Here is a 12,805-nt window from a genome sequence, read left to right as displayed (position 1 = left end):
GACTAGAGGTGCTCATGAGTCGTGTCAGGTTGAGCCTAAAATGATATTAATATATATATATATATATTTGTCTAAACATGACTCGACTTGAAATATTTGTCTAAAATTATACTTAAATCCGTTCATATTTATAAAAGACTAATCTAAATCCATTCTAGGTCTCCATTTTATTTTTATTTTTTAAAAATTATATTATATTATTTTAATTTTTAATAATTTTATAAAATTTTTAATTTTATTGAAAATTTTTATATAATTATCTTTTAACATTATTTTAATTTTAGGTCCTCCCATGCCCCTGCTTCCAACACCTGACTCGCCCATATCACCCCCACACCAAATCTAGATAACTACAGATGCCTACCCCTGCTCCAGAACTATCCTCTGCTGTCATATACATCTTATCACTGTCTGGATTATCTCCTTGAGGTTGTGTTGGTGGTGGCTTCATTCCATGTTTGGTCCCTGTTCTTGCTTTGAACTTTCATGGGAAACAACTTCATTGTATTCTCCGATCAAAACCCAAAATATAGGTGCCATCATCAAGGACAAGTTATTGTACAACACGAAACCCCGAGTGCTGAACCTAAGGTTCATCACCATATACTTAATGTAAACCATCCGGCCCGGCCCGGCCCACGGACATGTATAGGAATTCAATATAGAATTAATACCCTTACTCGTCTTCAGTTCGGTCTCTAACTTTTCCTTCACCTGCGTTTTTATGCCTTTGGTTCTTTTGGGGTATAATATAATCTTAAGCTTTGGTTCTCTGTAACAGAAAAGAAAAAAGAAGAGAAAATTTATTCAAAGTTATATTCTTCGACTTTCCGTCTATATCTCTTGGGATTTCTCTTTAAGGTGATGTGAAAAGATTTGGTTTCCTTTGCTTTCAATTGTAGCATTTCCTCGCAGCAGTTTCTTCACCTCTGTGTTGTTTTTGGTGATATTATTGAGAATTTGACAATGAGTATTTTCTTTTGAGTTGTCATTGCTGAAGCTGGGAACTTTGAGGAGCTATTGTATTTGAATTAAAGTTTTGATTTTTTTTTATTGTTGGTGTTATTTATAATTATGTGTGCTGGTTAAATTCATGTATTTTTTTTTTCTGTAAACTGATTTTCCCATGAGCAATTTGTTATTCTCTTTTGTTCCCACTTTAAATTCTATATTTTGCTTTAGCTCTACAGCTTTGCTTGTAATTGTTTACTGCAGTCATTTGCTTCCTTAGAAATGAATCAGTTTAAATCTAATGTCACTCTATTTAATTTCTGTTGCTGTATATTTTGAGATAGCTTGTGAGGTCAAATGCATTTGCACATGTGCAAGTTTCTAATTTCTTTTGATATTTACATCATAAAATTTGCTAGTTTTGATTGTTTTTATGTTGTTCATTCATTTTTCCTTAGCTATTATATATCACTTCTACATGATACTTTATGCTGATTCATGAAATTTTAAATGCAGCATGTTGCTTCACTTCTTTATTTATACAAGATATCCTTCTTCATTGTGAATGTTCATGGGGGCTTATGAATGGTTGTTGAAATTGGTATCTCTTCATAGTAAAGATGGTGAAGACGATAGCAAGAGGATATGTTATCAACACAGCTCTACATTTAAATGGAAATAGATTCTAAACCTTGTTGATGTCTTGATTTTCCAATGGACTAGTTGGAACCGAGGAAGCTGTGCCAGTATTTTTAGTCTGTCCTAATTTCTTTTTATGTGTTTGGATCTCTGGCTATAGACATACGTAGGAGCTACCAGTGACTTCTGAATTTTATTTTTTTTCGATAAAAAATACTATTTATAGACTGTTCTCTTGACAGACAAAGTAGTGGAGATGTTAACTTCACCTCAAGGACAGAAACAGAAACCCCCAAAATCTGTGCGAAAAGTCTCACCTAGTGAATCACATAAAGATTTGTGGCTTGCTGTGCGAGAAGGGTCCTTGCCTGATGTAGATTCAGCATTGACGCTATTGAAGAAGACTGCTGGTACCGTAAACTGTAGGTACAGGTTTGGCCTGACTCCTCTTCACATTGTAACTTGGAGAAACCACCTTCCCATTATTCAGAGGCTTCTAGCTGCTGGTGCTGATCCTGATGCTAAGGTGTGTTATTCTTCTTATTGTTTAGTTGATCTGAATGTGTCCTGGTTTGTAATAGATGCCTGTCGAGTACCTTGCTTTAGAATGTCTATTATCTTTGTGTTAAACATTATGAAGTTATAGAGATCTATGATGGTCCAATTATGCTCAATCCTCTTTCAAATTACACTTCAGAATGTATGTTTCAGGATGGAGAATCCGGATGGAGTAGCCTTCATAGAGCTCCGCATTTTGGTCATCTTGCTGTAGCTAGTGTTCTCCTTCAGTCTGGTGCTTCTATTACATTGGAAGATTCAAACTGTAGAACACCTATAGATCTCCTTTCTGGGCCTGTGTTGAAGATTTTCGAAAGTGGGCTTGATTCAGGTACCTGCTACCATCTTTACTTTGTTGGAGAACATTTGATTGTTATATATAATCAAATCTGCCTTTTTTAAAGTATAACACGGTTTTCCATGTGTTTTTAGTTGCTCCCAAGGTGTTTTGCTGGGGAAGTGGTGTTAACTATCAACTTGGAACAGGAAATGCCCATATACAGAAGTTACCATGCAAACTTGATTCGTTTCATGGCTCCATAATCAAGTTAATTTCTGCGGCTAAATTTCAGTGTAGCTGTTACTGCTCATGGAAAGGTCTACACCTGGGGTTTTGGAAGGGGGGGCCGACTAGAGCACCCTGACTTTGACATTCATAGGTATAAGATTTGTTATCCCTTTGTATATGACAGAATCTTACCCACTTTAATGATTCTTCAAGCAGGAACTCTGAAGTTAAATTAAGCCATGGGATCTTTAGATGTTGAACTCTGTTAGTTTAAATTTTACATCATGTGTTTTCTTTAATTTACTTTTTTTCTGGAATACCATATTGAAAATTTTAAAAGTTTGAAACAGTTTTGTTTTTATTTTTATTTTGGGTATAGAGGATGATGTGAGTCAACAACCATGAACGTATTATTTTATCCTTTATACTTTTCAGTGGTCAAGCTGCAGTTATCACTCCCCGCCAAGTGATTTTTGGTTTGGGGGCTCGTCGGGTGAAAGCAAGTATAACACTGTAGTTGCTACGGAGGTCGGGGAAGTGTTCACTTGGGGATCTAATAGAGGTAAAAACTCATTGGTTATACTAGCATTTGATGACCATAGGCGATAGTTATTTCCTGAAGTGAAAATTCACTTGATTGTATTAATTGATTCAATATTGCATGCCTTCTACATGTTGACCGGCAAAATAATGTTCTGCATTGTTCAAACAAATCAAGGACTTATTGGCTAGAAATGCTGAAGTAGACATTATCTTGTGTTGTGCAGAGGGTCAGTTGGGCTATACGTCTGTGGATACCCAACCAACACCACGTAGAGTAAGCTCACTTAAATCAAGAATAGTTGCTGTTGCTGCTGCAAATAAGCATACTGCCGTTGTCTCTGAGTCTGGTGAAGTTTTCACTTGGGGCTGCAACCGGGAGGGTCAACTTGGTTATGGCACCTCTAATTCAGCATCAAATTACACACCAAGAATAGTTGAGTACCTCAAAGGCAAGGTCTTCAAGGGTGTTGCAACTGCAAAATATTTCTAAATTCACAATTGTATTGGGAGCTGACGGAGAGGTGATTATACCAGCACCTCCTATAATTGATAATTACATTGATCTCTACTTGCACTATTTCTAAATCCCATGTACTTGAATTCAAAATTCATGAATGAGAGTTGCGTTTTCACTTGTTTGTGGAATGAGAGTATATTTTTTGCAATATGGGCCTAACCGCAGTAAAACTTGTATGGCAGGTATATACTTGGGGTCATCGACTTGTTTCACCTAGACGAGTTGTCATTACCAGAAATCTAAAGAAGAGTGGAAGCACCCCTATGAAATTTCATCGAAAGGAGAGACTTCATGCGGTTGCAATAGCTGCCGGGATGGTACATAGCATGGCTATTACTGAAGATGGAGCATTATTTTATTGGGTTTCCTCAGATCCTGATCTTAGATGCCAACAGGTTCTATTCCATTGTCTTTGTTGATTTTAACTTCCCCTGGAGTGAAGCTTATTATTTACTTCATTTGGATGAATTTGTACAGCTATATTCCCTTTGTGAGAAAACAATCGTAAGCATTTCTGCTGGTAAGCACTGGGCTGCAACTGCTACTGCTACAGGTGATGTTTACATGTAGGATTGCAAGAAAAGTATGGATAAACCACCTGTTGCAACTCAGTTACACGGAGTTAAGAGGGCTACTTCAGTTTCAGTTGGTGAAACTCATCTTTTGAGTATTGTTTCTCTCTACCACTCCATCCATCCTCCCTATATGCCCCTAAGTGATCAGGTCCCGAAGTTGAAAGTCAATGATGAAGGACAAGAATTGGATGAGGAAGTTTTGTTTAATGATCCCGATTCAAGTGGCATGAGATCATCCATGCATAAAATTGGTTCCGAGAAAGAAGACCATACCTAGCTTAAAGGTTCTTTGTGAGAAAGCAGCAGCAGAGTGTCTAGTGGAGCCACAAAATGCAATTCAACTACTTGAAATTGCTGATTCACTTGGAGCTGATGATCTAAGGAAGTATTGTGAGGTAATCCCCTCTGAGGTCTTAACCATGTTTGGGAGAAATTTTTTCTTATTTTCTTCAGAAGGCTTTAGTTTGTGCCTAATTTGTAATGTTGGCTTGGATTCCTTCTTTAAGCCTTTCCGGTAAGGTTTCTTGACATGGTGTTTGGCATGGAAATATACTTTGACTACAAAGTTGTTTTGACTTCATGAATGCAGGATATTGTCATTCGTAACTTGGACTATATCTTAACAGTCTCATCACAAGCTTTTGCAAGTGCATCACCAGATGTTCTTGCTAGTCTTGAGAAGTCATTAGACTCGAGATCAACAGAATCATGGAGTTACCGACGGCTTCCCACTCCTACTGCTACCTTTCCGGTTATCATCAATAGTGATGAGGAGGATAGTGAAAGTGAGGTTCTAAGGATCCCGTGATAACAAGAATAAAACCTGTGTTGTGAATGAAGGAGGCAGATTGGATTCTTTTCTGCAACCTAAAGATTATCTTAATCAAGGGATCTCCGAACAAGTTCAAGCTTTACAGAAGAAGTTGCAACAGATCGAGGTGCTTGAAATGAAGCAGTTGGGTGGATACATCCTTGATGACCAGCAAATTGCAAAGGTGCAAAGAAAACCTGATCTTGAAGATTCTCTTGCTGAGCTTGGTCTACAAGTTGAAAAATCTCAGTCGAAAGGATCCTGTTCGATTTCAGCAGATGCTAAAGGAAATAAAAAGGCTGAGGTTTCAAGAAAACAGAGGAGGAAGAGCAAACAAAGGGTAGCTCAAGTTGAGAGAGTCTCGGATTTTAGTACCAGTAACATAGAACCAAACACTGAAGGACATTTCTAATATCGAAATCCCCCAAGTTTTAATGAATAAGGTTCGATTTCTTATTAAAGATGTCTTTCTAATGCCTCACTTTTTAGTGGACACTTAACTGAAGATTTGCTAGGTTGTTGTTCTAATGCTTAATTGTTTGCAGACTCTTTGGTAGGATTCAAGTGCATTTCTTTCTTTTGCTTTCTAAATGCTGTGAGAGTGCCGCACATGAGATTTTAAGAGAAATAGGAACCCATTTAAGCCCTAGAGGGAAAAAAAGGAAGTGCTACAGTTATGTTGCACATTCTAGGAGTCTATTTAAGTTCTCAAGGGAAAAAGAATTGCTACAGTTTTGTTGCATGGTCTAGGAATCTGCCTAAGTTATTGAAGAAAAAAGAATTGCTACGCATTTGTTGCATGTTCTTTCTTCTATCCCATATTGAATAAAATCTTGTCTAGTTTATTTCATTTCCTTCGCACTCTATCATTACTCCTACCAACTCTCTTTTTCGTTGTGAGTTTCTCAAAATTTCAACTAGTAGGTCCTAGATGCAGAACCGTGAATTATGGTTCAAAAGTTTGCAATAACTTATTATAATTTCTACGCAGGAGCATAAATTAAAAATTGAACCCCATGTTTTATCAAATGATCTTGACATTCATCATAACTAGCATCCATATGAAAATCAATATCAATTTTCTACATTATTAGGTTTGATGTTTTAAAAGACTCTTTGATATTCTAAATTCCAGATCATGAGCCGGTTTGTGCTTTGAATCAGTCTTTGACATTGTTGTAGTTCGGCAATATGCAGAGACTTATTATTTTGGTCTTTTGTGAGTTTGCTTTTTGGTATTTCTTATCCTGATAAGTCTGCTTAGGGTCTCATATTTTGCATCTCGAAGAGTAATCTTCCGTTTATTTAAATAAATTACTGAAATGAAAAAAGAGGTTAAAGCTACTTGAATAAGTTATCTTATGTGTTGAAGTCTTTGTTATTTTTGACAGGAAGAAAATGCTAAAAGTCTACTTTCTTTGTTCAAAGAAAGGACAGCTCGGTCCATGCAGAAGATAAGAGTACTTCACAAACAACAACCAAGAAGAAGAATAGGAAAGGTGGACTTTCTATGTTTCTGAGTGGTGCTCTTGATGATGCATCAAAACACATTCTACTCCCTCCACCAACACCCAGAAGTGAGGGCCCTGCGTGGGGCAGTGCAAAAGTTTTGAAGGGAAAAGCATCACTCCGTGAAATTCAGGATGAACAGAGCAAACTACGGGTGAACTGGCTAACTGGAAGCAAAAATCAGGTGGAAGATCTTCCCGAGGTTAGAAATGGAGAAGGAAAAATCCTTCTGAGTTCATTCTTGCCATCCAAACCAATTTTTGTCGGCCCAGTTCAAGCTTCACAAGTATCTGATGTAGAAAGAACCACACCTCCTTGGGCTGCTTCTGGTGGTACTCATCTTTTTCGGCCATCTCTTAGGGACATTCAGATGCAGCAGGTACGCGAAGTTACTGCACTCCTATCTCTCTCTGTCTTTTCAGCATACATACATCCTTAACTGGTTTCATCATTTATAGTATTTTATCCGCATGTCCTCCTTGTATTACATTTTCATCCCATTCCATTCCATGCAATGCATCTTGAACCGCGCTATGCGGCTCATTCCCGCCATTTGCAGGACTCGCTTCTTTTTCTTTCTTTCGGTCTGTTCAACTAAAAGCAGGGAAAACAACTGCAGTCTTTCTCACAGTCCAAAAACCAGAGTGGGTGTCCAACAGCTACTGGTCAAGATTCGCCATTGGATTCCCCTGCAATGAGTCGCCGGTTCAAACCCGAGGTTGAAGCAACTTCTTCTATTAGATAGATTCAGATTGAAGAGAGGGCTATGAAGGATCTCAAACGGTTCTACAGCAGTGTTAAAGTTGTCAAAAACAAGTCGTAAGCTAAGAGGGCTAAATGACAAAGATATTTAGCTTTTTTCAGGTAGCACCAAGGCTTTTCAAAATTTTCCCCCTTAGGTTAAATGTAAATTTGATTGTACACATGTTATCTCTGTCAATTTGATATATAGAGTTTCTATTATAGTAGGAAGATGCTAAAATGTGCTTCAGCATTCAATAAAATTACGTCACTTCAATCTTTTTAGTGTTGAATAACATCAAATGTTGATAGAATATTTTTCAGCTCAAATTAACTTTCCAGAATAGAGTAGGATTAAACCTACATTGTGATCAGATTTAGACTTGGAATTTAAACCTATGTTTTTGTAAACTCTTTAATCACAAAACTAATATAAGCAACAAATAAAGAAACAAAGAAAATTCAAGATTAAATCTTAAATTTTAAAATTTTAACTTTAAGCAGATGCAATCAACATGAGAATATATGATTGTACAATAAGTAACAGGGATCATGCTTTCTGATTTGGGCGTTGTATATGTATATTTTGTTATGAAAATATGATACGATTATAAGATATAAATATAACATTAAAAGTGGTTAGTTTTAAGTTGTATATTTGCTTAAAATGAAAATTTCAATGGAAGTGTTAGTCTGCAGTTGCTGTTATGACTTGTGACTGAACAATTAAGCAAACAAAATAAATAAATAAAAACACAGAGATTTACTCTAAATGAAAATTTCAATGGAAGTGTTAGTCTGCAGTGACTATTATGGCTTGTCACTGCGAAAAATTGTCCAAGCAAAACAGAAATAACACAGAGATTTGTTTCCGTAGTTCAGTTTACTTACGTCTGCGAAGCCTAGCTTAGTAAGAAATTTCATTATTTTTTATTACAAATACAACAAGTGAATCACACTCTATCAATCTCAAAGTACAGAGATCTCATCTTTGTATCTAAAGACGAAAACCCTCCCTTCCAACTTCACCAATGTTTACAATAACGGTTTGTAATATTTTACAAAAATGTTCCTTAATGAACAAAAATTAGAATGCACTTGTAAGCTTTCATTTCTTAACCTATGCAAGCCTTGAAGCATATATCAATTTCGGCTTGCTAACATAAAATTTAAACGAATACAGAGTAACTCATTGAAAATAATTAATACATCAATAATAATCAAAACAAAATCACTCGAAGATATTCTCTCCAAAACAACAACACTATCTCGATCAAATATTCACCTATAAAGACTTAATTAATTCACTTCAATCTAATCCAATTTTCAAACTCCAAGGATTGATTTCCATAAATGGACCAAAATAATAACCAGATCCAAAGATTTTCTTTATTAAATTGTCAAACCAAATAAGGTAAGTTTTTAACATCTCAGTGACCGTATGAGTTGACATGTTGAGTGTCACTCAGTCATTCTCAATTCATTTTACCTCAATAAAAATAATTAAAATGCAACATCGTATAATACAACTAAAAAAGAAAATAAAAATATACGTAAAAATATTGGAATATATCAAAATTTAGATAATATAACTAATATATAAAATTTACATAAATATATAATTTATAATCACAATATTAAAACATAAAAAGGAATTTTGTGCTCAAGATCTCATTCGAATATATATGGATAAGAGAGTTTAATTTCCAATTAAGAACAAATAAAGAAAATACGATAATAGATACCCAAAATTTGGCCAAGTAATTGTTTCATATTTTTCTATTGATAAACACACATATATATATATATTAAAGAAAAAAAATTAATGCAAATCCCTTTTTTTTTTCCAAAAAAGTAAATATATAATAATCTAAGTAATATTAAGGATTAAAATATTAGAAAATTCTCGTACTGTAGTGGAGGCCCATATCGTCACCTCTGAAATCATCAGAATCTCGCATGGCGCCTTTTCTCCTCGTTATTTTCAGTGCTAAGCTCATGATATTTGTCCACTGAGATAGCCTGTAAAAGTAGTCTACTTTTTTTAATTAATAATTTATGTATTTGTATGGCATTAATTATATTTTATAATGTGATAATCATATTTATTGCATTTAATATTTATAAGTAGTATACATTTTAAACCAGTGGTGATCTGTCTATCATGTGACCATTTATACGTCTTCTTTTTTATTAATAACAATTTCTCTCGAGGTCATTCCTTGTCTCACCCTTTCTTGGATACATGTATATATAGGCTGAGAAGCTTGATATTTTGCAGCCTTATTTGATTGCTGAATCATTAGAGAGAGAGAGAGAGAGAGAGAGAGAGAGAGAGAGAGAGAGAGGGTCACTGAGAAATGGAAAAACAACGGGGTATTTGAATTGAAGTTTATATATATATATTTGCTTGATTTGTGTGTGCATGCTTGTTTGTCTCCTTGATTTACATGTATATATTAAACAAAAAGGAAGCCCTAGATTCCCTAGGTTGATTGTTAAATAAAGAAAGAAAGAAAAAGAGAGAGGTAAAGATCATTCATGTAAGTATATATAATGAGGAAGGGAAGGGTGTATTGATAGGGGAAGGTGATAAGACTCAAAATAGGGTTAATATAGAAGAAGAAGAAGAAGAAGAAGAAGAAGAAGAAGAAAAGAGGGTGTAAGGAATGAAGTTTGATCCAAGATCCATCCCTCCGTAATGGTCTTTTCATCATTTTATAACTTGATGGTTCATGGATGGATCTCGGACCAGGCTTCATTCCTCACGCCATGCTTTTCCTACCTCCAACGCATTCAACTCCATCTCTAATCCAGTTTCAAGTGAGAAATAGGTTGTTATGCTAGTAAGCCAAGCAGGGGCTCTCTCTTTCTCTTCCCTTCTCATCTTTAACTTCATATCTTTGTCTTTCTTCACTATAAAGACTTTGGACTCAGTTAAGCATTCAACCCTATCTGCAAACCTAATCTATTTATAGGAAGAAACCACGTAAATATATATGTAGTGATACTTGATCCATTGAAGACATTGAGAGTTTATTATAGAATGTGTTTGGTTTTGTAGAGAGTAATATTTGTTTTATAGAATTTAATTTATTGGAATGTAATTCCAATTGTTGTTATGCAAAAATGGTTTACTAACTTTCCTTATTATTTGTTAAAGTATAGCTTGCATAATCTTTACAATGCAAAGCATATATTCTTTTCATTGATTATAGAAAGAGACTTGATACAACATTTATAGCAACTAACAGACTAACTACTAACAGCCTAACTGCTAACTAACAGACTAACTATCATCATATTCTATCATTATTTACATTTCCACAAATAATGAAAATTTAGTCTTCAAAATTAACAAGAATGTAACTTTCCTACATTGATGAAAAAGTAACATTGGTTGCTAAAACAAAACTAGCTTTTCTTTAATTTATGTTAGGGTATTAACTTATTATTCATCATAAATAAATACAAATTGTTGCTTCTTCTCTTGTCTTTGCACCTTTTTTTTTTTTTTGCTTTAATTTATTGTTTCTAAGTAAGTAAATAATTATATTCTTTAAAATGTATTTTTTCATTAATATCAAAATTTAGTATTAAAATCATTCCTAACTATATGCACAATATATGGATATGTACATTGTAATGGAAAAATTGCAACTTGTACATCATCAAAATCTTGAAAAATATGTAAGTATTTTTTTTCAAATGTATTCATAACTAATTCGATCAAAATGTGAGAAAATATATCTTGTAGATTAGACTACATATTTATTATTAACAGATATCATTGAAATATTATTAAATATTTAATTCAAATTTTTTAATAACAAAAAATATTAAAAATATTTTATTTAACAAGGTAAATTTTAAAATAACATTATAACTCCAATGAAATTTTAAGTGTACTAAAATGTTATTTTAACTTTTTGAGATTTTAATTATTAGTTCGATTTGAGGTTTTAACCATACATTTTGATGAATACTAAATGTTGTAAAGTAATTTTCTTAACAATCTATTGATTGCATTCCAAGAAATCATATCCCAACATTCCATAACAAAAGATTTCAAAACTCTCTCACATGTACCATGGAACCCACAAAGAACAAGCATTGTAATTGAATAGTCTAATAATAGAATTAGATTTCACACCCAAGAAAAATGTATATAACAAATTTTAAAAATATAATAATAAATGGCTTTGGTTCAACTGGTAAATTTTTTAAAAAATCATAATGTTTTGGGTTCAAATCTTTTTTGCTCAATTTTGTTTCTAGATTTTATATGAAAAGACAAAACTACTCTAAATATAATAATGTGTATTGCTTATTAAAAACAAGTACTTTAAGTAAATTCATTACTGAATTTGTGATCCGATTAAGAGTGACACTAATTTAAGGTGTGTTTGATAAATTGAAAACTTAAATGCTAAAAATTAAGTACTTGAATTTTTACTGCAAAATTTTATAAGTGTTTAATTTATATTAGTAAATTATTTGGTAAATTATTAAATATAAGTACTAAATATAACTATATTGTTTGATAAAAATAAATATTGATTTTTAAAAGATTATTTAATTTTAATTTTTTAATATAATATTTTATATGATTTTAATATGTAAATATAAGTATTAAATATAACTATATTGTTTGTATAGGCTACAGTAGATTGCCCAACGCAATAGACTTATATTCACCTCCATGATAAGTATTAAGAATTTTGATCACACTACCTCTCTATTTTTCAGCAAGACTTTTGAACTTCTCGAATGCTTCAAAAGCTTCAGATTTTTCCTGTAAGAGGTATACCAACACTTTTTGACTGAAATCATCTATAAATGTAATCAGATTGGACCACAGAGATCCGAATGGACTAAATCAAGTTGTTTCTTAACTCTCCATGCCTTGCCTTGTGGAAATTGAGCTCGATGTTGTTTGCTGACAACACAATCTTCACATATTCCTTATGGAATTGTGATTGGAGGAAGTCCCTCCACCATCTTCTTTCGGTGTAATGTCCACAAGCCACCAAAATTGAGATGACCATATCTAAAATGCCAAATCCATGCTTCCTCATTTAGTATTGTATCAAAATAAACATGAGTTGAATCATGAATTTTAAGGGGGAAACATCCTGTTTTGCATCATATAAACTTGAACGAGTAAGTTCTACTGCTGATCATAAGTCTTGCAAATTCCATCGTTAAATGCAATTTCATACCCCTTCTCAAGTAATTATCCCGCACTCAAAAGGTTCGTCTGCAAATCAAGAGCATAGAATAAATCATTAGTAAGTTACATTTTCTGGCCCGTTTGAAGGGACTTTGATAATACCTTTTCCCATTACTGAAATGGAAGAATTATCTCCAAGCTTCACTTTGGTACGATAAGTATTATCGATTGATGAGAAAGTCTCATTGTTGCAGCACATATGATTGCTACAACCTGTGTC

General features: G+C 33.7%; 1 protein-coding gene and 1 pseudogene across 1 annotated transcript; both read left to right on the top strand.

The window, feature by feature from the left end:
• The first annotated feature begins 295 nt into the window (after positions 1 to 295).
• On the top strand, positions 296 to 5,546 carry LOC105783341 (uncharacterized; annotated as a pseudogene).
• Positions 5,547 to 6,033: 487 nt separating this feature from the next.
• On the top strand, positions 6,034 to 7,631 carry LOC128031989 (uncharacterized). The gene is made up of 4 exons (XM_052627139.1): positions 6,034 to 6,061; positions 6,238 to 6,248; positions 6,511 to 6,990; positions 7,231 to 7,631. Exons 1-4 carry the CDS (start codon positions 6,034 to 6,036, stop codon positions 7,354 to 7,356), a joined length of 645 nt encoding a protein of 214 aa, XP_052483099.1. The 3' UTR covers positions 7,357 to 7,631.
• Positions 7,632 to 12,805: the final 5,174 nt, after the last annotated feature.

Source organism: Gossypium raimondii, chromosome 13 (assembly GCF_025698545.1).
Source record: "Gossypium raimondii isolate GPD5lz chromosome 13, ASM2569854v1, whole genome shotgun sequence".
NCBI classification, from domain to species: Eukaryota; Viridiplantae; Streptophyta; class Magnoliopsida; order Malvales; family Malvaceae; genus Gossypium; species Gossypium raimondii.
Note: the sequence above shows the minus strand (reverse complement) of the source record. Positions and strands in the feature narration are given on the sequence as shown.